Source organism: Pieris rapae, chromosome Z (genome assembly GCF_905147795.1).
Source record: "Pieris rapae chromosome Z, ilPieRapa1.1, whole genome shotgun sequence".
In the NCBI taxonomy this organism is placed as follows: domain Eukaryota; kingdom Metazoa; phylum Arthropoda; class Insecta; order Lepidoptera; family Pieridae; genus Pieris; species Pieris rapae.
The window spans coordinates 9,442,602-9,459,136 of NC_059534.1; the positions used below are offsets into that span (position 1 = coordinate 9,442,602).

At 31.3% G+C, this 16,535-nt stretch overlaps 1 protein-coding gene across 1 annotated transcript in view; it reads left to right on the forward strand.

Moving 5' to 3' along the window:
* Positions 1 to 16,535, forward strand: part of LOC110999036 (sodium-dependent dopamine transporter-like) — a 29,918-nt gene that overhangs the window by 8,724 nt on the left and 4,659 nt on the right. The window contains exons 4-9 of the mRNA XM_022267913.2: positions 5,140 to 5,321; positions 7,127 to 7,241; positions 7,594 to 7,722; positions 12,543 to 12,866; positions 13,238 to 13,357; positions 14,818 to 15,012. Of these exons, the coding sequence (XP_022123605.2) occupies positions 5,140 to 5,321; positions 7,127 to 7,241; positions 7,594 to 7,722; positions 12,543 to 12,866; positions 13,238 to 13,357; positions 14,818 to 15,012 (1,065 nt within the window). The remainder of the gene's footprint in view (positions 1 to 5,139; positions 5,322 to 7,126; positions 7,242 to 7,593; positions 7,723 to 12,542; positions 12,867 to 13,237; positions 13,358 to 14,817; positions 15,013 to 16,535) is intronic.

The following is a 16,535-nucleotide window of genomic DNA, read 5'->3' on the forward strand; positions in this document are numbered from 1 at the left end:
TCAAAATGGCTTATTAAAAATTGAAATTTTGAAATTAAAGACGTGTAGACAGGACAACGTCTGTCGGATCCGCTAGTATAATATATTTTTGAAAAAATAATTTGCCCAACAAAAGTTGTTTATTGTTTACAAAACTATTTTGAAGAAATTCATTTCTCTGTTGTGTAGTGATTGTTATTATTTATATTTCGATTGAAGGTGATACATTGCTGGATGAATTTGTAATCAGCTCGTTACGTACAGCGCTTGCATAGATTTCAGTGTCCACATCTAGGAAAACAGAATCCGTGTCGTAATAACATTAATTTATACAACATAAATTTTGTTAATATAGTAATTCTAATATATCTAAGAACTAACCTTAAAATTTAATAATTAAAATATATTATTAAAAGGAGTCCCTTTAGGCAAGGTTTCGAAGATACTGGCAGCGTTCCCCCTTTGAATAGCTAGACTAATTCTTTGTCCGAGGTAGCTGCCAGCTCTTCGTTCTTCTGTGATGTCGACTAACCGTTATGATATTTCCCTAAGAAGCCTTTGTATTAATTTTAAACCGGAATTAATATTTATATTGCAATAATTGATCCAACTACAAAGGAAATAGATAGAAGAATTGGGTTTTTGAAAAAAAAAAATCGATACACGGAAAGATCATAAATAAGTTTTAAAACAAAACTATTTTTTTTTTGCAAAATTCAAAAGTTATTTCAAAATAAAAATTAATTTTTGACTCCAGTACCGAAGACACACCGACAACTCCCGAACAAACCCGAGTACGTGTGACGTCATGATGTTAGTTTTGACTCATTGCTGTTGATAAAAAAAAAAGACAGTGTTTCGATCTATTTCATTTTATTGTCATTGTTAAATATTTAAATTTATATTAAAAATATCTAACCTAAAAAAAAAGTTATCGTTCTACATAAAAAATATGATTTTTTTTTCAAAAACCCAATTGGAAATGCATGGAAGAGATATTGGTCCCTAAAAGAAGTTATGAAAATTATTATTTAATTATTATTAAGTTACTAGCGACCCACCCCGGCTTCGCACGGGTGCAATGCTGATACTAAATACACTACAGAAAATCTGTGAACGTTGTATATAAAAATGTGGGTTATCCATAAGAGATAGACATATACATCACAGCAGCAGCGTTCAGTCTGCGTTTGCAATGTAAGCGGAAAAAATGTAATTATTTACGACATCACATTAGAAACTTCAAAAATAACAGTACTTCTCCACTATTTAATGGATGTTATTATACATATAAACCTTCCTCTTGAATCACTCTATCTATTAAAAAAACCGCATGAAATCCGTTGCGTAGTTTCAAAGATTTAAGCATACAAAGGGACATAGGGACAGAGAAAGCGACTTTGGTTTATAATATTATGTAGTGATTAGTAAAACAAGCATGCACATCAAGAGAAAACTTTTCAAAACATGCATCCTACCAATTCTCACATACGGCTGCGAAACATGTCCACTTACCAAAGCACAGAGTAAAAGATTAAGTGTAACCCAGAAATCCCCGGAAAGAAGTATAATAAAGAAACTAAGAATTGACAAAATAAGTACAAGAATTTAAGAGATAAAACATGGTTTGCTGACGTCGTATATAAAACAAAACAACTATAATGGAAATGGCTGGACATACTATAAGAGGAGCAGATAAATGGAGTAAAATTGTAACACATTGGCAACCAAGAGGGCATAAAAGAAGCCGAGGGATTTAAAAGTAGGGCCAACGAAATCGATGAATTGGCTGGAAAGACCTGGACGAGATTGATATACAATAAGGAAAAATTGAGCAAAATGGGTATGGCTTTTGCCCGTGGGCACACAGAATCAGTTATCGTAGATTAACAAAAACAATAGCTATAAGGTATATATTTTGTATTCTGATATAAGGCTATAAATAAATAAATTTATTAATAAATGAATAATAAGGCTTTTCTACAAGCCAAACAGTGTTAGCCCAGTGGCTCAGCGTGTGTCACTCATTCCTGAGAAGTCGTCGTTTCGAACCCCGGCTATGTACCAATGTACTTTCTGTTTATCCCGCATTAAGTAAGAATACAAGCTTAGACCCAAAACGCCAACGTGAGTGTCGGGTCGAGAAATCTGGTCACAAACTTGTCTTAAACAAACAAATTATCATAAAAGAGACACATAAATCTGAAACCCAAGCCTAAAAGGATGAAGTTCAACTGGAGTATAATTATTTTTATTTTTTATAGAACAGGGGGCAAACTGGCAGGAGGCTCACCTGATGTTAAGTGATACCGCTGCCCATGGACACTCCCAATGCCACAGGGGTCGCGAGTGCGCAGCCAGCCTTTTAAGAATTGGTACGCTCTTTTCTTGAAGGACCCTAAGTCGAATTGGTTCGGAAACACTTCAGTCGGCAGCTGGTTCCACAAAGTGGTGGTGCGTGGCAAAAACCGCCTAGAAAATATATAAAAAGCAAGATATATGTCAAAATCACACAATGTTAATACTCGGAACAAACGCAGGCTGCCTGTTCTCTGTACTTGACTTCTCTGTACTGTACTTGACTATCTAAAGTTAGTCATTATTTTTTGGGAAAAGGGATACTCGTATTTAATCAAATCCCAGAGGCTATTTTATCTCTGCCTTTTAATAAATTTAAGAAATGTATTAAAGGAAAGCTGTATAAAGAGGTTTACTATACAGTTAGCAATTATCTAGTTGATAAAAGGGCCTGAGACTAGAGATATTTGATTTAAAATAAGTGTTGTTTGATGATTTCTTTTTTTAAAGAGTATCGAGAGTTTTTACGCCGGCTTTTTCTCTCGGCCTACGCCCTCTGTCTGCTTTGCTAATGAGTAGGGATGCCGACAGGTTCGAATTTAATGACGTGGAATAAGTGATACCTGTCTATCTTATGCTCCATAATAATAATAATAGCCTTTTTTATCGGACATTTCGGCGTATTCTTTATTTTTATTTTTCGTAGATTGATTCTTTCTTCCATTTCTGGTTGTCCGCTTGCCAGGTGGCAAAGGCCTCCAATCCAATCTACTCCATTCTGGCTTTCTAAGGCCACTCTACCCCATGTTGTTCCCTAACCTATCCTATGTTGGGTAGAGTTTGTTTACTGTTTTCTTTATAATGTTGTTTTTTATTTATTTAATATTTTGTTGTTGCTCCATAATAAACGTATTATATTTATTTTATTTAAGTTTATTTTATGTCAGAGGAATGGCGTTATTGTCAGCTGCCAATGTCACAAAGATTCTAAATTAATAACGTCACAGTAAAATCTGTTCGAAACTATTAATACTAGTATTTTCATTTCATTTTCCAATATATCTACAGATCTATAAATTAACGACTATTTTATAGAATAGTGTCATTATTATTATTAAAAGTATATATTTATTTTGATGAAAAGAGGGTAGGCGAAACTTCTCTATAGTTTATCCAAAGTAGTGCCCTTTTTATGTTTATTTTAGTTTATTTAATTAATAAGATTGAAAAGTAGAATACATTGTTCACAGTCATCAGTGAAAGTGTACTATTTATAAACAATTCTACCTCTATAAAATTTAGTCATATACTCATACATTTAGTAACATATTCTACTTTTTAATCTTATATTTATTAATAACTATTGATTTAAATATGAATCTGTCCCATTAAGGGTATGCACATAAGCCTACATAACCCTCCACCACAACGCAGTGGCAGTACTGGAAACCTTAACTCATTAAAAAAAAGTAATTTTTGGGCTCTTCAAAGTTGTATCGGTTCGGCAATACCTCTTAAGTTCCTTTAAAACAGACTGTCTCTCAGCGTAAAAGTGATAAAGGAAACATTAAAAATGGAGAAATTGATAGCAAACCTTGTTAATTATGCATCAAACATTGAATACCTTTGTAAATCAATGCTTTATACCTGTTAACGTTTTGCGTCTGTTCGATCAATTAGTAAAAGTAACTCCGATGGAATTTACAACTTTGATTTCGCTGCAGTCAAATCACTAACAAGCTTATTGACTTTGATCTTGAAAATTGTGTTTGTATACCTGTATACCTGTTAATTAATTAGATTTACTTGTCTTTGACCAGTATCGATTTTAAAAGACATTCTGAAGCTTCTACTTAATCTTGTAAATAGATGCGATCAATGTTAACGGATCACATTTTGGGAAGTGCAGAAAAATTGAATTATGAAAAAATTACACCCTTAACAAACCTTCTTGGTTTTGTAATCAATCTAATTTTTTTTATATAGAACAGGGGGCAAACCGGACAGGAGGCTCACCTGTGATGTTAAGTGATACCGCAGCCAATGGACACTCTCGATGCTAGAGGTCTCGCGAGTGCGTTGCCGGCCTTTTAAGATTTATGTAATCTTATATGTATAAATTATAAAAATTTTATTTTAAAACAAATAGTTTTTTATTTATAATATGGGAGTTATATTTGATTTGGTGTATAATAAATAAACACATTATAACATTAGTAAGTTTTGTAATAAATATATTAATAATAAAAAGGGAATACGGTTAAGGATTTATCTTTGAAAAGTGTATTATTTTTCTGTTAAATCCCGATTCTGCATAATAGTCCATTATCCCTGTATAGTATACAGTTGTATTTGTTATTTTATTTTATAAATATTTACTTAATACAATAAACATGGATCAGTTTTTTCCGATTTTCATAAATTTTTGCGATCATCAGACATGTTAACAAGTTAAGCTCGAAATGAAATCGATACTCTTCATATTCATAATTAATAACAGAACTCGCGCCCCTTGAACCGTGTAGTTATATTTAATATTATTATTTTTTAATTAAAAGTCCGTCTAATACTATATGCATAAAATACTAGTATTGTAAGATATAGAGCCTTCAGTTCGTATTTATGTTTCTCTCTCCTATTAGTATTCCGCTATTAGGATTTTTTTCTTCATAAGCTAGTATGTAAGTAGTATTTCGTGCCTGTCGAGTCATCTGGGTCTAAGTATGAATTCCCTGCTATATATTCCCTAAATTATTCGTACACGAAAGCAAAAAATTGTGAGTCCAAGATCTCTGGGTTGCTAGTGACGTGACAACTATACTTAAATTAATTAAAATTAAAGACTAAATAGTTCTTTTACAGAACGCTACAAATCTGGCTGATTCGCTGCGATTTTTGGCTATTACCTTTCTTGTGGAACCTGGCTGGATGAATTGTCAGACAGCGAAACACGCCTTATGTATACCGTCAGAAGACGTCGTTCTACGATGCAAGGCCAAAAATATAACAAATATATTATCTACATCTGTACATTTTCATTATGAGTAAGTAGTTTTCCTTACACACACTCACTCATGCACTCAGGCGTTTTGATAACAGTTGAAAAATAAATAAAATAAGGTGAAAGAATATAATTATTTTAAGGAATTTAGAATTAGGTTTGTTTATGGAAGAGAACCCTGACACAGGTATTTTTACTTAAAATGGTTTCCAAATCTTACACATAGAAATGCATGACATGCAAAAATGAATAAACACTTTTTTATTATTTTTATTTCAAAATTTAGTCTGATTTTTATAGCTTAAGGTGGATTTTATTTATCATACCTGTGTTAACGACATTTAAGCGTTTTAATCGAAAAATGACACTAGTGTCTACAAGTTAACGTCAGAAAGTTTCTGTCACTATTGTCGACTCGCGAGAGGTAACAGACATCTGATCAGTTTAAGTGAATATTATTTATAAAGTAACAAAAACTACTATTTAAGTGTAAAGTTCTTGGTTTTACTCTCAAATAGTAGTTTGTATATTTATTAATAAAACAGTTTTACGATAAAATATCTTATTTTAATATTTTAATTTATAAAGCGTTCTTTTGTAAGACTTCCCCGTTAAGAGTTTTTTAAGAATAAGGCGGTCTATATGGGAATATATATCATAATAAGTAGCAGCACATCAGACATCACGAGATCTAGATCTAGAATGTCAAACAGATTATCCGTTTGACATTCCTAGATCGTCGTTTAGCTTCGTTAAATCTTCGTGGAATCTGCAGGAATTTCCTTTTAAATTCTAACATACGAAGTTCTTAACCAGTGCTAAAATATTTCTTCTATGCCATTTATCAATAGAATTTAAATCTCACAATTAAACGCTAAAGTAGGTATTTAAGCTCGTTGCTACGAGTTGAAATGTGGAATTCAATAATATTGAATTTATTTTCTATTCTGCGACGGGAGAAAATCTTGTTTAATCCCATAGAGGAATCAAATAGTTGAACGAAGATAGATATTTTGAAATGGGACTTTATAGCGAAAAAACACTGAGTGTTATTATTTATATCAATCTTACGAGCCTTATTTAAAAAAAATTGGGAAACTTCGTTTTTGAGAAATGTACTACTTTCTCGGTGGTGAGAAAAAGAACTTGTCGTTTTGCGAATATTAACTCGTTTTTTTTTTCAAAATTAAGTTACCACAAAGATCGATTAGCTGGCTTTCGATATACTCTCGGTTTTAATAATTAAGTTAATGAAACAAAAAAGGCACTCAGTCGTCAATCGTAGAGAGGAATTAATATTTAACAATGGCTCGACGGGGCGGGTCAGACTGATAAACACTTTGGTTTTTAGTATAAAAAAATCCTATGCAAAAATACTAACGAACCAAATTTATAAAATTGTACTTTAGTAATTAATATTCAAGATGAATGAGTAAAGAGTTAGGAAACTAATATCAAAAATAAATAAGAATATTAAACGTCGATAAAGAAGATTAATTATTATTAAGGAAACACACGTGGAGGAATCATTGGTTTTCGCCAAGAGAGCGGAATGTACAGACAATCGATAGCAAGCGATAGGTACATGCCTTTATATCATCCAATTAATAATTTATTTGTACGGTTTAACTACAACGATTTACGGAGACTACGAGATAAGTGCTTCTAATGCGATCTTTGGTGAGCTTAAATGTTTACTGATACATTTAGGAATCGACCTTATGTATATATTATAAAAGTACGGCTCTTGATCAAAATGCCTTTTTTTAAAAACAAGTAAAAACTCAGAGTCCAACAATTTATATCGGCAACAAATCTGCTCGTAAAGTTTCAATGCATATTTTTCAGAAAACTCTTTATAAACTTTGATAGAAGCAACCTATCGACAAAGTTCTTTATTATTGCGATCGTTTGGCTGTTCAATTTTTTTATCTCAACAATCGCTGATAGAGCTCTTTTAAAGGTATGTGTTTACAGTATATAATATAAGAATTGACTCATAATGCATGTATATTCTTGCTATTTTTTTTATATTTTTAAATGTAGTTTTCAATGTAGCTGAGTTTCATTATCAGTTCGAAACAGTTCTTTATATTAAAGTACCTACTGGTATAACTGTAATACTTACAACCTCTTGGTGCCTGTATCTATTTATTGATAATATTTAGATAGGTTTCTCTTCATACAGTCATATTGTGCACGTTGAAATAAAAATACAATGATCTAAATCTATGATTCATATCAAACGTCCGTTATGCTTGTTAATTCTATTGGAATTCGCTTAAAAACATAATATATTGTGGTTTAAATTCCAGCTATTTAAAATTACATTTCTTTGGAGGACGCTATCAACGCTGTTTATTGTGATTGTGCTATTATTTACTTCATACACCAAGACGGCGTTCTATCAGATATTGGATTTGACAGATCCGAGGAAGAAATACGTGAGTGAATTTGAATATATTTTGTTAATAAAATAACTATCAATTTTGCATGGCTATATATATGAATTTATATGTGTAAAATATTAACTATTTAAATTGAAAATGGTTGGAAAGATGCTGGTCCTGCTCCATAGGACAATTATAGAGCCTTGACAAAATCAATTGGTTGCTGATCTAATATTTTTGTTATTATAACATACTAGCGGATCCGACAGACGTTGTCCTGTCTACACGTCTTTAATTTCAAAATTTCAATTTTTAATAAGCCATTTTGATGAAAATTATTATTCAAATGTTATGACAATATCTAACGATCCAGCACATGGTCACACACGATATAACACAATGATAACAAAACTTTTTTTTAATTTGATCGCAGCGCTAACTGTCGGGACAGACTAAAATTAAAATTCGAATATTATTTAAAATTTGACAGTGCGATGGTAGCGCCGTCTGTCGGATCCAATGTAAAACATTCCAAAATCAACAACAACTAATAAATTGAAAATTAATTTAAAAAACATTGTCCAGCGGACAAAATTGTGAATCTAAACCATTCCCAGATCCCCTTGAACACACACAAAAAATTTCGTCTAAATCGGTCCAGTCGTTTAGGAGGAGTTCAGTCACATACACACGCACACAAGAAATATATATATTAAGATTGTATACCAACAATACAATAATAGACCTGTATGGAAGTTTTATTCTAGGAGTACATTGTCTTCACATAATATAATTATTTAACTTATTTAATATTGCAAATTCTATTTTAAAAGAGTTTGGTGTTTCTTGCACAATCTTCTCCATACGAAACTACCTTTGGGAAGGGGCAACGAGTTCCATTTATATATGATTTTATTACACACACACTTGCAAACGGTGTCAATTATAAAACAATTATACTAATAGGCACACCGCATTTGCACAACTAGAAACGTATACTGAAAACCATACAATTACTCTAGCATTTCAAAATACATATTTATATGTGAAAGCCATTTATTGCCTACACTTTATTTTCAAGCATTCGTTTTTCATTAATCGTGATAAGATGAAAAGTTACAATAGTCCAAAATTATTTACTCATTGTTTTTCATGGCAAAATACTAACGAGCCTGTTACGAATGTAGGTTCAGGGATTCGTATTTCTTAGAATTAATGTTGCATATTCTTAGACTTAAGCTAAGACTTGTATAAAATTTATTGTTTAATAGTTACTTATTACAATTTAATATCAAACGTAGGCTAAGACTGGCTCATAGTGTACGCTGCAATAAAGAGAGTAACCTTAACCTTGTAACTAGATTTTTATTAAGTTTTACTTAGCTACGAGACTATTTATTTTAAATTCCTTTGAAACTTTTCACAGCGGAAAACGCTTTTATTAAAATGTCTTTAGAATTAATCTAGCAAACTGTACCTTTGAGTAGACGTTTTTGCACAAGCCTTGTATGTTGTGATTAAATAGAATTTTGAATTTTCATTAGTTAGTATGCCATTTACATATAAATTCTATTTGAATGAATTATAATGTGTTCAATGATTTAAATACATACAAAACCCCAACGGCATTTATTAGACATGTCAATTATTATAATATTATTGAGAATATATTAATTAAATTTATCTGACCATTATTTTCGTTAATTTAACATTTGATGAAGTGAATAATTTAACGTACGTTGTAATTATTAATATAATTAATGATTAATTTATTTTACATTTATGAACATTTGTATTACAAGAAATTTAACACTGCCCGATTAACGTACTAAAAGCTATAAAATATTTATCTTAATAATTTAAACCTCGTTTATAACGATCCTTTTGCGTTTCTATAAAATTTTGTATAATAAATTGAATACTTCAAAACTGTGTTTACGTTTCTAAGATCAACCCCAACTAACGCTCTTAAGATATTTTAAAGAGGTTGTTTAGTAATTTATTAAACCATGATTATTAGGTTTTGCCTATCTTCCTTACTTCGATTTTCATGTCAATCTAATTGTATAATCCAGAACGTTGGTAGAAATTGTGAAACTTATATATTAGCTTAGTAAGATTATTATAAATTTCTCTCGTCCTACGAATATAATAGATATAACTTTAATCAATTGAATTAGTTAACAACCGACTGTTGATTTTCCCGCACTTTAATTCCTAATACTACAGACTAATTCTTATCAAGAGATAGTGCTATTTAGACTTCGTAAAATATGAGCATGGAGCAATGTTCGTAGGTAATTGTTTGTTTGTTCGTAGGTTTCTTTTGTTCTATAGGATAGAAAAATCACTGCAAACCAGCTGTTGTAATAGTATAAGATTAAACTTAAGTAGAAAGACATTTGTGTAAACGTTGCTTTTGGTGCCTCTCGATTACTGGAGATTTAGTAAGAGACGACAGTGAAGCGAGATTGATTATCTGATGTTACGAAAACCATGATTGTTTACTTCTACCACACACACTGTTTTTTCTGGATATACTCGTTATTATTATTTAAAAAAAAAATTTGAGGTTATTACTTAAAAAATAGGCTTTTAAGATATGTGTTCTTATTGTGGGGAAGATCATACTTTATTTTTTTATTATTAATTTTTTGTTTTGTTTATTCTGCTTTGTTAAGTATAATCTCTTCGTGTATGTCATATTTTCCTATCAGTGTTTGTAACATTAAAACTTGTATTTTGTGATTCATTTACCAAAGTTCTTGTTACAATGGTAAATAAGTACTTTCATTGTGAAGAAGTGATAAGGGTCACAGATATAGTTTATTGTACCAATTCTGAAAAGCACGGCAACGCGCGAGCCCTCTGGCATTGAGAGTGTCCATGGGCGGACGTATCACTTAACATTAGATGAGCCTCCTGCCCGTTTGCCCCCTGTTCTATAAAAAAAAATTGTTTCTTTAAACATACTTTTTTTTATAGAACAGGGGGCAAAGATTAATAAAAAAACTAATACATCTCTTAAGATGGTGTTAGAAAATCCCATCCTACGAATAAAGTGTTGTTGACATAGTACACACACGTGATCTTGCGTTCAATATGCAGTAATTAGAACATCGAGTTGCAAAGTCAAGGTTAGAACAAAGTTGGAAGCTCCATTACACAATTCTGATGGAGTTTCAAACTAAACGCTGGTTACCTATATAAAGCATTACCTCTGTAGAAAGCTTATTTAATTAGTTCGACAGAAACTTGCCACGAGGAATATTACGCATTTCTCAGTCTGTTTAAATTTTCATTTCAAGAAATTAATAATCACAGGATCCATGTTCGATGTGGTCTTTACCTCATCTATAATTTGATTTGATTTAGAAGTTGTTTTAGTTATTATGAATAATGAAATTTATTTGGATTTAGTTACCTAAGTCAGTGTATTTAGGTCTTGAGTTGTTCAAATAAATTCCTTCTCAACTCTGCTATGTGACACCCTGTGTGTTATTGTATTATGGATTGTTGCCTTCATTGCAAGAAATTGGCACGTTTAAATCGCCAAGGTTGTTAGGCTGACCACAAACTTGCAAATACTGAAAAAATAAAGGACCAGTTTCCAATATTATAACCATAATATGGACTATAAGGATTATTTTCAAGATCCTTATTTGAATTTTAACCTCTTTAGCACAAATGTATGACATTTTCAGTTTCCTCAATGAACCAGTTCATTTTTGTAAAATATATTAATTTGGTAAATTGGTTGCGGCATTGATGGTTTAGACCTTTCACTATACCATTAAAACATATTATGTTTAAAATGAATATACGGGCTTCGTCTCTGTCCGCCACCGTCGCAGCCGTCAGCATCCATTAAGATTATATCTACTAAAGAAAAACTGTTCGGTGGTCGTTTCCGTCTTGATATATGTATCAAATACATCATGGTAGTGTTTATGAAATAATCTATAATAAGCTTAATGAAGCGAGAAACGTGAAACCGTTGTAATTAAATGGTGTTTTGTTTGTTGAATTAATTAACTTTTATGATAAATTCTGTACAAAGTTATTGAAATGAGCCCACGTAATGCCTCACTGGATTACTGTATCAAAATTTAATAAAGTTCAGGAGTGTTGGACAAGCATTCATTAATTAAAGCATTTATTCATGAACATTTCTCTATTAATTGAGTATTATTGTACTAATGAATTTATTGTATTAATTATTTCGTTATTAACTTTAATTGAGTTGTGGTTCTCTAGCGATTTATCGGAGACACGGATTAAGGGAAACTGTTACCGCGTCTCCCGAACATAGCGAACCGATGGGGCTGTTGGGTTTTAGTGGGTATATATGTGGGTGTCCATGGGGGTACATTCCATACGGGCTGAACCCCACACTCCCCGCGTCAGTTTTAAATCGTTGCCCAATAATTCAATAGATAAGTAGAGATATAATTATGGATCATTAAAGGCGCGGTTGAACTTATAACCAATCGGTAGTATGGTGCAGATACATTTCTATGACTGCTACCCGTATAATACAGTTCCTGTATCGCCATATCGCACTCAGAGACTTAAGGCTATCTTTTTATGTAATAAAAGGCAAACGGGCAAGAAGCTCACCAGATGTTAAGTGATACTCCCATGGACACTCACATTGCTAAAACTTTAATAATTAGTATCTAACAACGCTTATCAATCGCGTATGAATAAACATGAATGCTATATCTCCCATTACCCTCAACGGATACCAAACATTACCAGCTAGAATGTTTCTGCATATTAAAATATTTTTTTATATAAATGGAATAATAACCAATCAGAAAAGCATTGACATAAAATCCGACTTAATTTAAAATAAAACATTTTGATTGCAGCCGTCATCGTTGAGTCGAGCGAACGAAATATTCGGGGTAGGTTTAATTGGAGTTTACGATTTTGGTACGATGTCCCCATTTACCATGATCGATACGACAGTTGTTATTTTCACTGTTGTCACTACAGCGATTGCGTTCGCTAGATCGCTTATAGTAAGATCGCTTTATGCAGCGCTTTCTAGCTGTATTGAAATCAAGATAGCTGTTACGCCCCATTATTTGCTCTTCGTTATGATACCGCTGAGCGTCGAATTTATGGATCTACATAAGCTATACATGTTCTACGTGTATTTGAACTTGACAGTGTCTCTTGTGCCGGGGCTGGTATGTTATTCACTATTTTTAAAATGTAATTAAACATTATATGTTTATAATTACTGTTGGAGAATATTGGGTAGGTATATTTGCGGTTTTAAATCCAATATCAAAACTTAACCATGAATTATTGGATATAGAAATACTTAGCTACTAAAAGATAGGCTAAGTAATATAAATATAATAGGCAGAATGAAGTTTCATTTTACGTTATTGTTTTGATAGAATGTATACTAGTAAGTCTTTATTACTTTTTTAAATAGTTTTTTATTGATCCAACCTTGTATTAAAATTAAATGGGTGTAACTAGGTGTTAAAAGTTATATTTACTTAAATTTGTAGATAAATTATATATTTACGCTTTGTAAAATTTCTTTCAGGCTATGCTAACTTTAACCATATCGAAATTACTTCACAACGAATTCCGATCCGTTAAATACATTTACATTATTGGAATATCGTGCTTTTTGGGGTTTACTCTATCCTTGCCTTTGACCGTGGTAAGTGTATAATATAGTATCTTTTATTATACCAATTGTCTTTAAATTTTTCAGGTTTACGTGACAAAACATGTAAATCTTCAAGCTCTTCTTCGAAAGCGAGTTTTTATCTCTATTTTATATATTAGTGTTAATATTGAAATATTTTAGAAGACTCCATCCTTAATATCAAATATAACTGTATCAGAAAAGCACTCGAAACATCAAATCTATTTAGAATACATTAATGTAATATATTTTAGATAAAGGCCATCTTCATACAGCCGTTTTCAAGTCAAAACATTTTTCTTAGTCAAAATCAGCAGTCTTGTACTATGGGATAAAAAATTCATTTTTAAGACGAAAATTTAAGAACAGTAGCTGCATTTGAACATAGATTAACCCTTGTTTAATCCATGAATCTCGTTTAAGCCATGATTAAGAGCATTATTTATCTACGTTGAAACATTTTAATTATATTGTTTAAAAAATATTGTTAGCGGAAGATTTTTTGTATTATACAAAGAATACCATAAGATATGGAGAACTCTTCTTTTCTTTATAAGTTACAATTACAGGCTTACAATAAAACTGAACTTTGAAGCTAGAAGTATAACTAATTAATTTTCAAAATATACACAAAAACTGAAAAAAACAAACTTAATCAGAGTTTCATCATAAAAGCTTTTACACAGCTTTCTACCGCCTTTAAAAAATGTAAATAATTTGATTTTGGTTTAGAGAATAAATATTGTATTGGGTACGTTATTTAAAATTTATAAAACAACAGTTTTATCAAATTCCCTAAGACATTGGATAATCAATTATTTATTTCTTGAGAACAACAAAAATTATACGTACGGGGTAGGTATGCTATGGGGTGCCTAATTGCGTAAAACTTTCAATAAAAACTATAATCTGTATGTTTCACGATAAATTATCATGCTGTTTATGTTAATCGTTTCGTGACATAAACCTTTTGTATTGGACTATGAAATATTGAGTGCTAAAACAATGGGGAAGTCAAGGTCAGCTGATTTGCAAGGGAACATGTCGATAAATTCCGTTGAAGGAACTCGTTTGCTCTCTTTGTATTTGATTTGAATTTTCTGAAGTGGTAGTCTTAATCCTATTATGATTTGAGCTCCCTATTATTTCCAGGAATTAATCGCTTTGTGTTATTTTGTTGCTGTATTTTATCAATATGAAATTATTTTTTGGCTTTTCATATGTATATGCTGTGTTCATGCTAACTTAATGTACATTTTTAAATCTTTTCAAAACAAACGTATGTAACAAATATATAATAGTTGAATTTATTTCATTCCGTACATCAAATAACTTTTCAAGTCCTGACTTTTATATCACAATATCAGTGGTACACGTTCAGTCGTAGCTTCTCAAAAATGCCAATTGAGTTTGAATATATAGTAGTACAATCAGCCGCATGATTAACAAAATGTGTATATGTTTCATTTCAGTTGCCAATAAACAAACTAAATGGGCTGATGATTGGCCATAAGTTAAGTTCATTGTACTTAGGCGGTTTCAAAGCTATGATCGTCATGTGGATGTATGGAGTGAAGAAATTTTCTGCAGATATACAATTTTGGCTAGGCTTCAAGCCAACTGTGTACTGGAGAACTGTTTGGATGCTTTTACCTGTAACATTTTGCGTAAGAGTTATTTTATTTATATTTTAATCCGTAAGAGCTCTAGAGAGAATATATTGCTAGTCTACTCTCGCATAGATTGCTTGTCTCAAGAGCTTTACCGGCGAAATCAGTTTCGAGAACTGATATAACAATACGATTTTAGAAGAAATTCACGGTCAACATCGTTTATACTTTTCCTTTAACAAAAGTGGACGGTTACGTATTTTATTTCCAGTGATTTCTCCTCAATAGGACGGTAAACAGATAAGTTAAGCTCATGGGTCTTTATTAAATATTAACAAGTGTACTTGTACAATAGTACAAGTGCCTTAGGTTTTACTAGTTTATATTTTGATATCAAATGAAATCGTTTATTTGCTAAGCACTGTCTTAGCAAATAAACGATTTCATTTGATGATTACACTTGATAGATTAATTAGATCCGCACCATTCTTTGAGTCTCTTACGTTTATACGTAAGGGAAATATTTATCGGCTCTTACCATTGTAGTGTAATTTTTTAATGATTTGTAAATAGAAACCAATCAGTGCGTGTTGCGTTGTTGTTTTGTATTTATTTGAATCTGAATATTATATACACACTAGCGGACCCGACAGACGTTGTGCTGTCTACACGTCTTTCATTTGAAAATTTCAAACTTTTTTTAATAAGCTAAAACATTCTGGACCATTTTGATGAAAATGATTATTAAAATGTTATGACAATATCTAATTGCACATGCACATGGTCTACAATAACACAATGATAACAACACATTTTTTAATTAAAATTTCGTATTATTATTTATTATCATACTCATTATGTAGGTTGACGCACTTCGCTCATTATTGAAGCCGCACATTACATCTAATTTTTTTTTTCTTAAATAATTATTAAATCATATCTTTTATACCTTTCACATCTAAATTTTAGTTTTGTTTTAAATGCATTCGGCTTACTGAGTTTTTGATTGGACATGCATTTCTTAACATTCACTTATTTTCTTATTAAAAATATTCATAAGCATAAAGTAAATAATCTAAATCGTAGTTGCAATCATTCTTACAATCCCTTTTTTTAGTAATTCAATTTATACAACAGAAAATTTCAACTTTGAATTAATACCTTTTGGTTTAGTTAATTATATTGAAGTATTATTTATGAATCGGTGAAGGAAAACATCGGTAGGAAACCGACATGTCTTAAACCTAAAAAGTCAACGACGTGTGCCAGGCACTGGAGGCTGATCACCTTCTTGCCTATTATCTTTAAAAATGATCATGAAACAGATTCAGAAATCTGAGGCCAAGACCTAAAGAGGTTGTAGCGCTACTGATTTATTTAATTTTATTATTTCAGAATCATTGATTTTCTAAGCAATTTTATATATAGATACTTTTCACAGTACATTAATCTTTTTTTCACATTTTTTTAAACAAAATACTCCCTCGCACCTTTACTGTGCTACTCGAGTTTTACTAATAATTAGTCGAATCAATGTTGGTTCAAATAATTGACACACATTTGCAGGTTTGCAATTTAAT